The sequence below is a fragment of the Lissotriton helveticus genome, chromosome 4_1 (assembly GCF_964261635.1).
Source record: "Lissotriton helveticus chromosome 4_1, aLisHel1.1, whole genome shotgun sequence".
NCBI lineage: Eukaryota > Metazoa > Chordata > Amphibia > Caudata > Salamandridae > Lissotriton > Lissotriton helveticus.
In genome coordinates, this window is record NC_136063.1 from 1,935,978,676 (window position 1) to 1,935,996,507 (window position 17,832).

Here is a 17,832-nt window from a genome sequence, read left to right on the forward strand (position 1 = left end):
AGTACATCAAGTATATTTAACACCAGGCAGATTAAGTTTAAAAAATTCAGAACGTTCGGACACTTGCCTTACATGTGGTGAATCGGTAGCTCGCTTCGTTCACATGATATGAACATGCCGGAGCTTGAGTCTCTTCGGGGAGGGAGGGCTAGATAAAATACATAAGGCTACTGAGTGGTCCAATACTAGGACAATATGTTTAGTCCTTCTGGATTTAATACCCAGTCCAAAAGAGTAAAAGCTAAGCTGGTTCTCGCAAAAAGGAGAGGGGCACTTTCATGGCTAAGTCCGACTCTACCGCTTATAAATAAATAATTAAGAGATTTGCCTGAATGGGCGACAGCTGTATTGACCCAAATGAAAAAAATGAGAAATGATGAAAAGCTCGAAGATGATGTACAGGCGTGGCCCGTGATGATTGCAGACCTAAGAGACTCTCAAGGGGAGGAGGTAGAAGAGGGGTCAATATACACCAAAACCCGGGTAACAAAGGGGCGGGGTAGGAAATTCTGAAGCTGGATATAATGTACTGTATACAGGATGATGGTTCTTGAGCTTAAAAAGAGAGCAAAGATAAAGGACTCAGGACACAAATGGGGTGAGTGGGACAAGGGTGAGTTACGTATAACTGGCATAGAAGATATGATAATTGTGTTACATTGAAAAAATTATGTATACTATGGGAGACACAGAATTGGATTCATCGGTAAAATGCCACTAAAGATTGTTAAAAAATTTTTTTTAAAGAAAGAAGGGAATGCACGTGAGACCTAAAAACCATGGATGAGGGAATGCATCCAAAGCAGGGCTTTGTGTTCTGATCTCCAACTGAAAATATTGGGGGGTCTGAGTGTTGAGACTTGAACCAAGCGAGTTTGAGTAAAGTCCCGACCAGTTTTGGATAACCTGACGTGCTCAAGTTTGTAGGTCCCAGACGTTGTAATTTAACAGAACGGAAGAATGCCAATCTGCGACAGTTTACGGAACCAGGAATGAATTCTAATTTCAATTAAATGTGGTAACCGAGATTAAATACCTTAAGAACTTTTGCAAGTATTTTTGATCTGGTCCTCCAAAGGTGATTGATATAATGCACTGCTGTGAAGTTCATGTGAGGAAGGGCTGAACACTGAACTTGATTTCATGTGAATGTTTGATCTGCCAAGGAGCCTGCAAGTGGCAGCTTCGAACAATTGATGTGCAAGAAGGACTCCTCTTGAGACCAAGGACCGCCAATTAAGAACCAATCACAGTGTGCTCTCCAGACTTGCATCTTATTCAATATGGAGCCGAATTGAAGATTGTTCTGCTGTTCTAGGGTTGTGTTTGTTCTAGCCACCAAAAAACCTCATATTTTGTTTCTGAATCCAGAGGGATTAGATCTGAATAGGATAGACCCATCTTGAGGTGATCAATTTTTAGTCTCTAAAGAGCACAGTAGTGTAGTGACTAAGCAAAAATATGGCTTGAATAGAGGATGCTAGAAAGCCCACTATGCTTGTTGATGTCTTAGAGCAATGTGAGAAAGAAAAAAGAACTGAGGTTTTTTTTTGTATTTTCCCAGGGCAGGTGTAGATGTAGAGCTGAAGTTAAAGAATTGAAAGCCCAAAAATTCCAATGTCTGAACAAGATAAAAATTAGATTTCTCCAGATTGATGATGAAACCCAGACTTTTTATTAAAGAAACTTTGATCCGAAGATAATTGATGAGATTCGGTTTGTCATGATCCATTTAAAGGATATTGCCTACGTGAATTATTAGTCTAATACCAGCGATATGAAATTAACTGTCACTGGGTTTAAAAGCTTGGTAAAACTTCAAGGGGCAGACGAAAGACCAAATGAAACAGCAGTGAATTGAAAGAGTTTCTTCCCCCAATAAAACTGAAGGAAACGTGGGCGTATAGGAGACAAGTCTTCGAGGCCCAAACAAACCATCCAATCTTTGTATTAGAGACAATCCTTTAAATGTAAAATGGTTTCCATCTTGAAATGTCATTACACAATGAAAGAATTGAAATATCAAAGATTTATCACCGGATGTAGCTTTTTATTTAAATTTTTGATGGATAATATGTTGCTGATAAAACTCCCTTTTGGATAAAATCCTTCATCCCTGTATCCAAGAGCAATTAATCTTGACAAGAAATATGGATTTGGAATGGAAGTTTGAATTAGATCTAAACATGGTTCAGTATTTTCAATAATAACAACACAGCAAGAATCAAACATAAATTTCTGTAGGGTTTGAAAATTAAAATCTGTTATAATATTAAGTGACAAACTAATTCAACAATACTTTGGGCAGTATTCTGTTTAATAAAAGTGTGAACGAGGAATGTAGGTGGAGTCCAGACCCTTTCGTGTGCAGTAGAAGAGCCAAGGAAAAGAGAATTTTTAAGCGGTCTCCCCAGTGCGGTCTCTCCACGTTGTGTCCACCTGTACACTAGTAAACAATAGAGGTCCTAATGGGTCAGAATTAACTCTGAGTGTGCCACCTCTTCTCATAGTTGGACTATATTCAACCAGTGAAACTTCATTTTTTAAGAGAATACATTGTGATCTCACCACAAACTGGGATCTCATTCTGAAATATTTCTCTAATGAGTTGTAAAATTACTTCTAATATTTATCTTTTTTCATTAGGCTAATTTTCACACAATTTTATTGTCGGGTGAAAAATAACAGTGTTGTAGTGGATTTATTTGCACGGGAGAGGGAATATCAGTACTAGTAGTAGTTATAAACATACCATGTAGTAATTGGATTTTAGTTATTTTTCATGTCTTCTGTGGCATTTTACTAGTGAAGTCTTACGTCCTTTAATTTTTTTTTTTATCTAGTGTTAAACATCCTTCAAAAGAACCATTAACATGTGTGGGTCCTCCAATGGAAATTATTGATGGCAAAACGGGAAAATTCGATGTCACTTACACCTATTCCATAAAGTTTGAAGTAAGTCTTACATAGCAAAATATTTATAAACTCAATTTACTTCTATATTAATGAGCAATGTATGTCATGTTTGACTGTTATACTTAACATTTCTAGTGGAAACTAGTCTCTCTGCAGATAGTCTACCTTTGATATATGTCAGTCATATACACCAGTTAAAATTCAGTTTGGCCTCTTGTCTTTTGTATTTTTACTTTTGGTATTCAGGTTTCAACACATGCAGCATATGGACAATGTGATCTCAGAAAGTTGACGCCCATGATTGTTCAATGTGGTGTTAATATGTTCATCATTCTAATAAGAATTAGAATTTTGAATAGAAGTTGTAAAAAGCACTACGAGACCAAGATCTTAGAGCAATCGCCAGTCTTGTATACATCAGCGCTAGTAAAAATAATACGAGGCAGAGAAGCTCTCCAGAACGTAAGAAAATGGCTGATCCTATTCTGGAATGACTTGGTAAACTGCAAGGAATGAACTGGCTTTGGCACCAGAAGTATTATCTGTGCTGCAATTCAGGTTGTTTAATGAGGTTCTATGAATTCTGGCCAAATTTAGAGAAAGCAGACGGCTTTTTAGAGTCGAAGATACCTGTTCAAGTCCACAGATCCAAAGCCTTAGAATGAGGTTGGGGCAAGACATTTTTGTGCCTGCTCATAAGAGTATTAACACTTCCTTGAATTTACAAGAGCAATATGATGTAAGTTATGAAGCTGTAAATTCTTCAGTGTCTAAAACTTCTTTACGGTGAACACTAAGGTGATGGAGATGTTATGATTCCTTACAAAATGTACAGAACACAAGTGATTTGGACACTTGTCTGTTTGTTAGTATATCGTCCACCCTAAAATCACCATATAGTTACTCACCCCAAGCGAGTGTTTATACAATCTTCTTTACATCATTCCTTTGGTCTTTAACTTTTTTTTAAAATATCTTACCACATATCTTATTTTCTTCTTTGGTTGTATTTAGTATTCTAAACTTAACTCTACTTTGAAGATGACGGCGGACCCGAATGCCTGACCCCAAGATGGCGCCCACAGAGGCATAGACTCCGGGAGCGGCGCGAGCCTCGCCGCGGGGCAGGGGTGCCCCCCCCGCACTCGAGACACTACTGGTGGCCGTCCACTGCCCTGGTACCCCCCTGGAATCACTCCACCTGACCTCTGACCCTCCGGTATTGACACTGTGCCACACACCGGGGGGGGGGCCTTCTGACGCCGAGGCTTTCGGCCCCGACGGCCGCAGACCACCTCGGACACCCTGAACTGGTGGAGGTTTCCTGGGACGGGGAGAGCCGCCCCGGAGCCGAGGGGGACAGGAGAGACCAGTTGATACTGAACGGCCCCTAACCCAGCTACGTCGACCTGCTGTTCTCGGAGTACACGGAAGCCCGGGGGCCCACGCGACGACACCTATGGGGAGAACAAAGACCACGCAAGGGACGGTGGTCCCCGAAACGGCCGTTGAGAAGATGCCACACACCAGGACATGGACGCAACCCAATGCGTCGCAAACAGACCCTACGCTGACGGCAAAATTGGACCAGGTGCTGGCGGCGATCGAAATGTCTCGCCTTTCCATGGAAGAGAGACTGGGTGCCCTGACGACGGACATAAGTTTGATCCGTGATGAACATCGTAAGTTGGCGGATAGAGTGAAGGACGGAGAACGAACCGTGACAGAGCTACAACCTGTGGTGAAGATGCAAGAGGAAGATATGAGAGAGGTCCTACGCCGCGTGGAAGCCCTAGAAGAACGGGCGGTGGACTTAGAAGGCCGCTCAAGAAGATGTAACATCCGCGTCCTGGGCCTGCCGGAAGGGATTGAAAATTCGGATCCTCTGACCTATATGGAATCCTGGACCAGATCGTTCACCCCGGAGAGTGAGCGATCGCCGTACTTCTCCATCGAAAGGGCCCACAGAGTCCCGGCCCGGGCACCTAAACCCGGCCTCCCTCCAAGACCCATGCTAGCTAAATTCCTGCACTTCCGAGACCGCGATGCGGTGCTCCGTGCGGCCCGGGCAGTGGGCCCCCTGCAGGTGGAGGATCAACATGTTATGGTGTTCCCAGACTACGCCCGGGAGGTCCAACAACGACGGTCCACCTTTCTCGAAGTCAAAAGACGCCTTCGTGCTAATGATCTGCAATACTCCTTGCTGTTCCCGGCCCGCCTCAAAGTGTTACACAAAGGAAAGGCCCTTTTCTTCACTACGGCGGCGGAGGCACAGGATTGGACTGAACTTCACTGCCCACTGATCCCTAAACCCGGACCCCAGAAGACACGCAACTACGACTCCAGACGACCTAGACGACGTGGTACGAGCCGTACCCGATCTGGCCGCCCCAAAAGCCAGGCGTCCTCCCCCACGGGTTCACCCGACCTCACGCAAATCATGCAAGAGCGACGAGACGCCCTGCGAGCGGTGACCGAACTGCACACGTCACCTCCAGCATCGGACCCGGAAGGTCACCCGCACCTGTTCACCCCAGAGAAAGACCGAGACAGCGATGGGACGATGTCGGGATTTGGCCCAATCTCTTCCCCCCTCCTGGCGGCACCTATACTGGACGCTACTCTGGCCGGCCAACCTACCACCTCTTCATGAACAATGAACTATTGACTACTGTATCCTTCTTATGGTTACCCACTGTGTTGCGCGACGTCTAGGAGCCTAGACTGCTTTGCCTGCTTATTGGATGCGCTACCGAGCGATGGACTCTTCTCCTACAAGAGCCCGACCCGCGCACAAGCCGGCAGCGACACATGCTACCACCCCCGCAGTTACCTGTTGTATTTCTCCCCTAGTGGGACACTAGTTTGGATATGCCACCTCCGGTGATATATCCTCAGTATTGGGACTGTTGCCCACCCAAAGTTCTACTGGTTGTTAATCCCCTTAGTCCCTCCCCTACGATTGTGGAAGCTTGGCGCGCAGAAATACACGTGACACATACACACTGGAGGCCCTCGGGTACTATGGGGGGGCCCTCATCCTCACCACGACACCCCAAGAATGGCAATCCCACGCTCGGACATTAATATCCTTACATTGAACGTGCGGGGCCTACACACGCCCAGCAAACGTTATTCTGTTTACGCCTACATTAGACGCATGTCAGCCAACATTGCACTCCTACAGGAGACACACATGAACGCTACCGAACTCACTCGCCTACAGTCTAAATGGCGAGGGACCTTCTGTGCCACACAATACTCAGCGTTTGCACGCGGCGCGTTAATCTGGGTCAGGCCGGGTACTCCCTTCCGGGTACTCCGACGGGTGGTAGACAAAGAGGGCAGGTATGCGCTTCTGGAGGGAATACTGGACGGGCAGGGACTACTCCTCGGCAGCATCTACGCCCCTAACATAGACCAGGATAAATTTTGGGATCACCTCACGGGCGTTTTGGCCCAGTTCACTACAGTCCCATGGATACTGGGAGGCGACTTTAACTGCACACTGGACCCCGCCCTGGACCGCTCACATCCTCCCCCCGCACATTCCCCGGCCCCCCGGCAGGCAGCGCTCTTTAGGACATGGGTCACACATTGGGCGCTCACCGACGCATGGCGACACCTACATCCACTGGCTCGCATTTATTCCTTCCACTCGATCCCACACAACCTCCGGGTCCGCCTAGACCGCTTCCTCTGTTCTGCACCAATTCTCCCTAAGATCACGTCTACAGACTACCTGGGCCGGATCCTTTCGGATCATGATGCTCACATTATACGTCTATCCTGGCGCCCCCCCCACCCACCGGTCCCCACTTGGCGCCTCCCTAGGGATTGCCTGACCGACCCAGTGTTCAGAGACACACACAAAACCAGCATACAGGACTACTTCACACATAACGAGAATACGGCGTCGTCGGTCCTAGTGGAGTGGGACGCGTTTAAGGTGGTGGCTAGGGGAGAATGCATCAAACAGGTGGTGGGGGTTCGCCGCACCTTGGAGCGGACACTCCTAACCTCGGAAAAGGCTCTAGCCGCACTCACTAAGCGGCCTGACGACTCGGAGGAGCACGCTGTACTTACGGCCGAGGCTAAGACGGAATACCAAACCGCCTGCGCTGACCTCCGGAAGTACAATTTTAGGGCTTATGCCTCTAGAGTGCATAAAGACAGAGACAAAGCCGGGGCGCTATTGGCTTGGATGGCAAGGCAGGACACCGAAATCAAGCCCATTACAGATATTATCAACCCGGACGGTGTGCTGGTGCGCTCACAGGCCGAGATTCTGCTGGCGTTCCAGCGCCATTATACACAAGTGTACGGGACCCCGGCCCAGGGCTTCCCGTCCTCTGTGGACAATTTTCTAGACCCTCTGACTTTACCCACAATATCGGACGTCGACAAGCGTTCCCTCGACGCCACGATTGTCCCGTCTGACATCACCCAGGCGATACGAGCCATGTCCCGTAATAAAGCGCCGGGGTTGGACGGCTTCCCACTAGAATACTACTCAACATTCTCCCCCCTAGTGGTCCCCCGTCTCTCACAGGTGTTCGGGGCGTCTCTTCATCTAGGTAGGTTACCCCAGTCACTGCGGGAGTCCGTGATAGTCACCTTTCCCAAACCCCATAGGGATCCACTTCACTTGGGGTCGTATCGCCCCATTACGCTTCTGTCGGCCGATTGTAAGATCCTGGGGAAAATCTTGGCGGATCGGTATGCGCAGATCATTCGCCCCTTGGTCCACCCAGACCAATGCGGCTTCGTGCCGGGAAGGAACACCTCCCAGAATCTCCGCCGAGTCTTCCATGTTCAGGATCAGGTGCGTGACCGATTTCCTCGTGCTGCCTGCCTCATCATGGACCTGGAAAAAGCGTTCGACACCCTCACCTGGCCCTACCTCTTTTCTGTCCTGCAGCGACTCAATATAGGCCCGACACTCATGGCGTACACGCGCCTCCTGTATACCGATCTCACGACTCGGGTTCGTATCGGGAGACGCATATCACCAGCATTCGGTGTTCGGCGGGGCACAAGACAGGGGTGTCCCTTGTCGCCGCTCTTATTCGCGCTGGCAGTTGAGCCGCTGGCGGTTCGACTGCGCCGGGAGGGTGTGAACTGGGGAATCCCTCTCGCGGATGACACGCACTGCGTGTCCATGTACGCGGACGATCTCCTCATATACGTCCGAGACATCGAAACGGACCTGGCCCCCATAGGGGCAGCGTTGGCGGACTTTGCAGACGCCTCGGGCCTACAGGTGAACTGGGACAAGTCCACAGTCTACCCCTTACACCCGAGCCTACCCCCCCGAGAAGTTGGACTCGGCCCACATAAACTCTCGTGGTCCGCGGAGGCTCCACGGTACCTTGGTGTCCGCTTGTACCATTCTCCAGCAGCCATGTTTGAAGGTAATCACCGCGCAGTGCTCGCTAGTCTACGGCCGACTGTCGCCTTCTGGAATAAACTCCCGTTGGCCCCGATAGGACGAATAGCCCTAGCGAAAATGGTGATGCTTCCCCGACTCCTTTACCACTTCGCAAATTTACCGGTTATACCGCCCAGGTCCTTCTTCCGCGATGTTGACTCCCTCCTAGGGACCCTTATCTGGGGCGAGGGCCGCCATAGGGTCGCCCTGAAAACCCTCCAACTTCCTACGATGCTAGGAGGGCTCGGAGCTCCATCCTTCGAAGCATATTTCCTCGCGGCGCAACTCCAATGGCTGTCTTACTGGACAGCGGACCGCTACCCTCAGGAGACTGTCACTTCGACCGGCAGAATCGCAACTCCAGAACTCACCCGTCTTCTCCTCCCGGGCACCAAGCCACGGCGCACATACCCCCTTCAGGTGGCGATAGCGCGCCGGTGCATGATGCGGATCCACCGGTTATCCCCCAATAGCCCTCCGTATTCCCCGCTACTACCACTGAAAGGCAGCCCCAGGCAGGACTCCTACTTCACCGCTCCAATGTTCACCGAATGGTCACTCTGTGGCATCACAGATCTGGAATCGCTCTTCGAGGGAGGCCAGCTAAAATCGTTTGACCGCCTGGTCGCAGAGTACGGACTCTCCCCAGGCCAATTCCTCAGGCATAGACAGCTGCTCGACGGATACCGACCCCATTTTAATCTCTGCACTGGCGAGCCAGACACGCATCCAGTAATACATACAATCCTACGTATGGGGGTGGGACGCCACTTAATCACCTGGTTATACAAATCCATCCGGGAACTCTCACACACTCCCCTTACGACTCTGCGAGCTACATGGGAGGAGGACATTGGTCGCGCGCTACATGACTCTGAGTGGACTAAAGCGCTTGAAGCCCCAAAACGCGTCTCTAGGAACGCCCGCTTCAAGAACATCCAATACTATATCCTACATAGGGCATACCTCACCCCAGCGCGCTTGCAGAAGTTCTATCCCTCCACATCATTCCTTTGCCCCAGATGCTGCTCCCCTACGGCAGATTTTCGACACATGTTTTGGAGCTGCCCCATCCTTCACCCCTTTTGGCGGGCGGTACACGACACTTTGGCGGGACTTACAGGTCTCACTACACTAGCCACCTGGGAGTCCAGCGCACTAGGCATCTTTCATGTTCCTAAGCGAGACCCGGTACGTAGACGCTTCGTGTCCCTAGCACTCCTGTTGGCAAACAGATGCATTACCATGCGCTGGCGTTCCCCGGAGGGTCCTCCTGCAGCGGCATGGATGGGTGCGGTCGGTAAATGGGCGGCGGCGGAAGAGGACGCCCTTAGAGAGGAAGAAGCCAAGGGTGCGCGCAAAACTCCCATATCCATGGAATGGGCCATGCTCCTCCATAGCTTCCGGCAATCCACACATGCAGATGACCCGTCTACTCCTCCCCCCCCCCCCCCGCCCGAGAGGACCAGTAGCCTCTACATGGCAACAACCCTCCCGAGACAGTCTCCCGATACCCCCCACACCCTGACCAAACCCTTATATGTCGTACCACCCACCGTGAGGCCCACATGCACCAGGGATATTTTCCTCCTGCCCACTCCCCTTTTCCCCCCCCTTTGCTCTTGAAGCGCGGACCGACTGGCTCCGTGGCCCCCCCCTGACGCCCGTCGCCAGCATTCCCCTGCTCAGACCCTGCTAGCGCCCACATGCTTCCCTCCCACAGTTTTGTCCCCCCCGTTCTCAGGTGCCATCACTATATGAACAGTACAGACCTCGATCCTACGCTCACGAGGCGGGATCCTACATACCTGCTATTATCCACCGCCCTGTCGGCGAAGCGGATTCACTGTTTCCCGACTTGCGGACATGTCTGTACGACCTGCACTGATTACTCAAGGAAATGTATATTTGCACCAGTTGTATAAAAACAAGAAAACGTTGCACGCTTCGCTGTTCGTGGCTGAATGTTGAGGCCACATCAGCAGATCATCTACACTGTGCTTGTATACTTTGATGCAACAATAAAACAAATTAAAAAAAAAAAAAAAAAAACTCTACTTTGAAGATGAAACCAGTAACTAAAGAGCAGATAGATAATTCATTACAAAGTCACCGCAGACATAATTTCATCAGACGGCTGAACCCCCCGTGGAGAACAGGTTCAGCGCTGGGATGCTCTTTGAGTTACTACGCGCTTTACAAAACCTTTAAAATAAAAAATAAACTGATATCTTGCACAAAGGCCCAAGGGTTGGGACACCTTTCCTGTAATTTGCAGATTGTAAAAAAAAAAAAATCTCTTTGTAGATACATAGCAGAAGCTGGTTTCTATCAATCTTATTTTCAAGGCTGTGTATCGAGTATTCAGATAGGTAGAAGCAGGACACTTTTATCTTTCTAAACAGTCAGTGGCATACTTCCTGGCTTGTCATAGAGCGAATGCTTTTCACTGAGGAAAATGCTAGGGGTTAATACTTTTAAGTTAATGGATTGTACTACTTCTCCTTCTTTGGCTGTGTGAATATTACTAGCAATTACCTAGATATCATAATTTATTGGTTCTTTCAGTTGAGATAGAAGTGTATGATTTGCCTGATGAGCAGGCTGCTGCTTAGAGACTGGTAGTGACTAATCATTTGAATTAACCAAAGCACATTTTACGAAAGGAACTCAGTTGTTGACTTTGTTTATAGGGTTATGGCTACATTTTAATTCATTCAGTTTTACTCTTGTCTTAGTCTACCTGACGTTTGTCTAGACATCCTCTCTTAAGATTTAGATCATTCCCTGCCCATGGAAAAGATATTTGGTATCAGAGTGATCATACTTTGGAAAAGAGTGTAAATCTAAACACGTCACCAGGTGTTTGGACCATTCAACCATTCCAAGCCATTATACCTTGCCTCACTAATAGATCAATGCCTCGAACTCCAGAGAGGCTTTTATGTTGTGATGCTGCCCAAATAGGAACATTTCTAGGGGAAGGAGATAAATTAAGAAGTCTATTGCGTTAACACTAACATAATTGTCAATCTTTTTTGATCTCTCTTTCACAACATTTCAGCCATGTTTAATTGGGGGATGAAGGAATGTATTGGCCAATGGATGATGTTCTGTATGGATCTGGCAGATCGTAAACCGCTGGTGGTCTTTTATTAAAGAGATTTCCTTGACACACACCTCAATACAAATAACAAAGGGAATGCACTCATAGAAACACCCTTAGAGGAAGTTTAATTAATATTGAAAAAAGTTTTCGTAAAAGGGTGATTGAGACAAATGGAATTTGGAGCTCTTCACCCCCAGTTCTTTGTCTTTCTTTTTACATCTGTGATTCAAACGAGAACGAAACATAGCAATGTAATTAACGCACATCGAGTTAATATTGGATATGTTCGGCAGTTCACTTGCCATCCTGATATCTATATACTGATTTTTTTGTATCAACCTCTTCTTGTGAAACTTCCTTTGGTTGCATTTTGAAAATAATCAAAACAAATTTTAAAAAAAGGTTCCAAGAAACAGGTAAGGGAGCTGGAGGTGCTCTCAGCAAGGTTTTAATGTTATCATGTGAATTAAGTTTCTATTGCAATTTAATAGCCTAAAAACATTTTCAATATGTTTGGGGATCTACAGTTGGACGTCTTAACAACTCATCAAAAATAAAGGTACAGATTTTTTTATTACTGAATTTTCTCGAGAAGAGCTTCTTTGAGAGATGTGTTGTAGATTTCCAGGACAATTGTGTGTTTGGTTGCTTTTTTACTTCACGCTCTTTCTCTTAAGAAGGTTCAGGAAATTTTTCACACCAGTGTTATTGGTGAATGTAAATTGATGCAAGAGCATTTTGCTGACTGCTCTCCTTCTGCTTAGCAAGTCGGGAAACGTTAGTGAGGCTGCAGATGTTTCCATCTATTCTGCTACGGAAGGGGGGGGGGCAGCCTGTCCTGTGAAGATATGATATGCCCTCAGTAGCACGTTTGGCTCCTTACAGGCTATGGCTTGAGGTGCATGATATGTCCGCGATAGTCACTTTCAGTGTCCTGGTGTTTGCCAGGTCCTAGAGTTAAAGTTCTAAAAGTGATACTAGCAAAGGAATGCAGATCCTCTTGGAACTTCCTTATCTGTAGTACCGTATTTTTCTTCACAATTTGTCAAAGTTTTCTCTTCTCAGCTAATTGAGGTGCTTTCCATGTTTTGCAGAAAACCAATTGAGGTTTCTATATCTGGTTGACTGGAATGGATCACACCCCAACTTTCTCCAATTGTTAAGTTACTCAGAGATACCTGGACACCGCCTCAACCCTCAAGGAACATATCACCCACAAAACCAAGACGGCTCTCTGTACTGAATAAAGTAAAACTGTTCCTCCTAGAATGTGACTTCAGAACTGCCACCGAAGCCCTTGTAGTCATGCATCAGGATGGGCACAATGCCCCACTGCCAGGCTACATACTCCCTTTTAAGTCACCGTGCATGGTACACTAAGGCCCTAAAGGAGTATGATCACATCACCTGCACACTGGGGGAACTCCACTGCCTCCCCTTCCCAGCCTGTTCCGTCCTCAAAACCATCTTCATCATCTACAATGAATGCCCTCATTGATGGCTCCAGTGCCTTTTTGGCGGACAAGATAATCTCCTCTAGTGGCTATTGGCAACAAGGACACCAGACTGTAAAGAAAGTGCAAAAAAGGAAAATGCAACAGGCTTGTTCTAGCTATACACTCAGGATGAGGAATGACTAGACTTGTATACTTCCATCAGTAGAGCACCAGCCCAGTTAGGAAATATCTGAAGGCACTGCTATTTAAAGAACATCACATCACTTTGGAGTAGCAGTCCTCCTCTACTTTCAGAACCCAGCTGCCCTTGCAACCACTTTTTTACTGTATCCCTTGCTGTGACCATATACAGTGCTCCTCTTCCTTTTGGCTAGGTTTGCGCAATACACGTCACACATACATACATATGGGGTTTTTAAGCAGATGGAGAACAGTTTTCCACTTGCGCTATAAATTACTGTCCAGTAAAATCTCCATTAGTTGTCTGATGATTGCGCTGCCATTTTAGTCCTTGCACAGTTACGATATAAAGTACCTTCCCTAAACTGTTTTCTTGGTGCCATTTTCAGCAAACTTGCCTTGCATTGAATTTTCAAAAGCAAAGATTCCCCTCAGGAACTTTGAAAACGGGCAACTGTTTTGCTTTTAGATAAGCTACTTAGTACCATGAAGCATCTGGGTGCCTGCGCACGTTAGAAATGTAGTAAATACATTAATGACGTTATCTTTCCTATCTAAGGTGGAAACATTTATTTTAGTAGCTTTGCATTGACTCCTGTTCCTTAAAGTATGAGCTCCACACATATGTCTACGACAAAAGTGGTCACTTTTTAAATGATATAGGATCCAGCGATATGATGCTACCAGCTCATCTGCAAAGTTGTGGTTTGTTGACCATTTGCCTTTTCATATTTTTGAAGTGGTTTCTGTTCACTGAAACCATATCCTGTTTGCGAGTATACAGGGCAGGCAAGAGATAAGAATCTTTATAGCTCAACTTAAAGCACGCCAGTATCCTGGTGTGGTTTCGTGACCGACGTCCCCATCCCTCCCTTAAAAACATGATGTCCCACCCACACATTTGCAGCTGATGTTTGCATCTCACAGGGGATGCCCGCCAACAGATAAGAATCTTAATGGCTGAACTGAAAACACTCCAGTATCCTACTGTGGTTTTGTCAACACACTCCCCCAGGCCTCCCTTTGAAAAAAAAAACATGATGGACCACACAATTGTAGATTTATTTTGTGTTTGTTTGTTACAAATGTTCAGTGGTTAAGAGGACATAGTGAGTAGGTCTAATTTTTTTTTTTTTAAAGAATATTAAGAACACACTGTGAAGGTTTTGTGCATCAGAGTAGGGATGTGGCTGTGTCTGTGGGTAGTGTGTGAAACGAGACAAAGTGTGACGCCAGAGAATGCTGGGGGAGAAAGTCTGCGAGTCAGACAGATGGCCGTGAAGTGTGACATGATACGACTGCAGCAGGGCCTGTAAAAATAGAGGTTGCTTGCCAACTCTGCTATTATATTTTTAAATCCCACAAGTGGGTGGTGTAAAGCTGTACTGCATTGACATTTATGCCATTTCTTCACGTCGTGTGCTCTACTACTGTGGGCTCACTAAAGCACAACTATGCGAATTAATTTGACAAAAGGAGGAGAACACATGCAGAGAGGGAGGGCTGGGTGGCATGCTCTCACATCTTAAGTGCCAAAATTGCGAGCAATAATAAAAAGTGGCGTTGCTTGGGTGAGAGTGAAGCTGCATGGGTGAGTAGCGCTTCATGGGTGAGTGTGGCGCTGCGTGGCTGAGTAGAGCTGTGTGGTTGAGATTGGCGTTGCATGGATGAGTGCGTAGGTGAGAATTGGGCTGCGTGGGTGAGAGTTGCGCTGTATGAGTTGCGTGGCGTGAGTGAGTGGCGTTGCGTGTGTGAGTGGCGTTGCGTGGGTGAGTGGGGTTGCAAATTTGCATGTGTGTGTGATTGTTAAAGAGTACACGGATATGCTGGGGTGCAGCTGGAGGGAGTACACAGACATGCTTGTGTTTAAGAGTGGCACTGCGTGGCTGAGTTGCGTTGCGTGGGTGAGAGTGAAGTTGCATGGGTGAGTAGCGCTTCATGGGTGAGTGTGGCGCTGCGTGGGTGAGTAGAGCTGCGTGGGTGAGATTGCCGTTGCGTGGCTGAGTGGCGTTGCGTGGGTGATTGGACTTACGTGGGTGTGATTTGCGCTGCGTAGGTGAGAATTGTGCTGCGTGGGTGAGAGTTGTGCTGTATGAGTTGCATTGCGTGAGTGAGTGGCGTTTTGTGAATGAGTGGCGTTGCGTTGCTGAGTGGCGTTGCGTGTGGTGAGTGGGGTTGCAAATTTGCATGTGTGTGTGATTGTTAAAGAGTACACGGATATGCTGGGGTCCAGCTGGAGGGAGTACACAGACATGCTTGTGGTTAAGAGTGGCACTGCGTGGCTGAGTGGCGCTGCGTGGGTGAGTAGAGCTGCGTGGGTGAGATTGGCGTTGCGTGGCTGAGTGGCATTGCGTGGGTGAGTGGACTTGCGTGGGTGTGATTTGCACTGCGTAGGTGAGAATTGTGCTGCGTGGGTGAGAGTTGCGCTGTATGAGTTGGGTTGTGTGAGTGAGTGGCGTTTTGTGAATGAGTGGCGTTGCGTGGCTGAGTGGGGTTGCGTGGGTGAGAGTGAAGCTGCATGGGTGAGTAGCGCTTCATGGGTGACTGTGGCGCTGCGTGGGTGAGTAGAGCTGCGTGGGTGAGATTTGCGTTGCATGGCTGAGTGGCGTTTGTTCATATTAGCCATTTTTGAACAAGAAATACTTTATTTAGGTGCTTGAAGCAAATGGAGGACAAAGAACTAACTGTGACTCTCGAGGTGCATTTCGTTAGTGCGCACTGTGGTTACAGCAGAGCCGGGAAGCGAGGCAGGGCCTGCGTCCCTGAATAAGTGACGGGAGTCCAGTAGCATGTGGTTACAGCAGAGCCGGGAAGCGAGGCAATAAAAGGGTGCACGGATTAAGCGAGGCAGGGCCTGCGGCCCTGAATAAGTGACGTGCGTCCAGTAGCATGTGGTTACAGCAGAGCCGGGAAGCGAGGCAGGGCCTGCGGCCCTGAATAAGTGACGGCGGGGGCGGGGCAGCGGAAGCCTTTGATTGTAGCTTCAATTGTGGATGTGGCAGCGAAGCCTTTGATGTGCCAAATGCTGCTGGCAGGGGGAAGGTTTGTGCAAGCTCGTCCACGAGGAGCTTGTCACGTGATTCTATTTCTTGTGAACTGTTGGGAATCCGGCTTGAAGAGAGCCAATCAGCTGCCTGAATAGAGCCTTTGGGGAAAGAAGCAGATCAGCGACATAAGGGCTCACCCCTGTTTTCTATTTCTGCGAAATAGAAAAGGGGCGAGCCCCAAAAAGATTATGGATCGGCCCCCTTTATCCTTTACGTTTTTTTAAATGGTCCTGATCTGCTCCCAGTTAGAATAGAGTAACACCCATACACTGACTGTATTTCCTGCTTTTTAGGTCTAGCGAGAGCCAGCACATGCGCTGATCTGCAAGACATTAAGAAACTGGCTTTTAAAAGTGCTACCAAAGTCTTTTTGCCGGCCACCAGTGTGCAGTCACGCGCGTGAACGTGCAGAGGCCATCTGGCTTTTTTAATGGCTCATTAAGCCATGCTCCTCCACCCCCCCTCTCTCTTTGCTCTCAGTCCCCACTCCCTGCACCCCCTCCCTCTACGTCGGCTTCTGACGTGATGTGAGTTACATTCGTGAAAAGAATAACAGCTTTAAAGACGAACGGAGATGACAGGTTATAATTGGATTTCATAGTTTTTTTTTTAATCCTCATTGGATAGCTATAATTATGGTCTCTGTCTGAATTTCTTTATTATGTTTCTATTGTTATTGGCTTCACATGATGGTTAACGTGCTTGTCCTCTAACTCAACTCCACCAAAATAAAATTACATTTCTATTCACTTTTTTGATGGAGGCATTCTTCAAAAATTGAAAGGTCTGACTTTATAATTCACAAGATTCAATGCTGCAAATTAAGCAACGTGATCAGGTCCTCTACGTACGGCGTAAAACAAAATTCTATCGGTAGAAATCACAAATCTACACATGATGTTTTAAAAAACAAACCTTGTAGTTGTCCCATTCATTTGCCATTACGATTTATGAAGACAAGAAGAAGAAACTATCTTCCAATGAAGCACTCAAGTTGCAAGAAGCTAAAATGCCACTATGTCACTTAAACTGTTTGTAAGAGTAATTTTATAGAGGAGATTGCAAATAAATCGTCAGCTAACTGAGTACCAGAATTGGAAGGGAAATAAATAGCTATTTTTTAAAATATAATATTCAAAAATAAAATTTAAAACGCACACTGAATGATCTTTGTCTCTGAAGGGAAAGGAACTATTTTTGGAAGATATTTTGATTAGCATTTTCAGAAAAACATCAAAAATATAAACATTATCACAATTGGAACAAATCTGCAATATTTGATACAATCACATTTAGTCATAGTAGTCATGAGCAACCATGTTTCTGAGACTCTCTACATAATCCTCAACCACAAGATTGGCTCTACCACGTCCCATAAATGCTGCTGCTGCATAATTTAGTTAGATCTATTAGGGGTCCATTATTTTAGTGATCATCTGCCCCCAAGTTACTAAATCCTTCACGTATTTGTCATTCCTCCGGGTGAGTTTAATGTGTTGTTCATCAGCAAGTGCCTACTCCAGTAAACCAATAACATGCGCCACTGAAGAACCCTGGAATGGTGAGGCGACTGACTCGCACGGAAAGCATCATGTTCCTTGGTAACCTTCGCACGCACCGGAGGGCACTTTACTGAGGGGGGACTCCTCTGTGGGGCGCCCCCGCCAGTCAGCTGGAGCCGAGAGCTCCGGC

General features: G+C 47.2%; 1 protein-coding gene across 1 annotated transcript in view; it reads left to right on the forward strand.

Moving 5' to 3' along the window:
* Positions 1 to 17,832, forward strand: part of LOC144829455 (transmembrane 9 superfamily member 2-like) — a 1,692,131-nt gene that overhangs the window by 795,202 nt on the left and 879,097 nt on the right. The window contains exon 7 of the mRNA XM_078688619.1: positions 2,844 to 2,955. Coding sequence (XP_078544745.1) covers positions 2,844 to 2,955 — 112 coding nt within the window. The remainder of the gene's footprint in view (positions 1 to 2,843; positions 2,956 to 17,832) is intronic.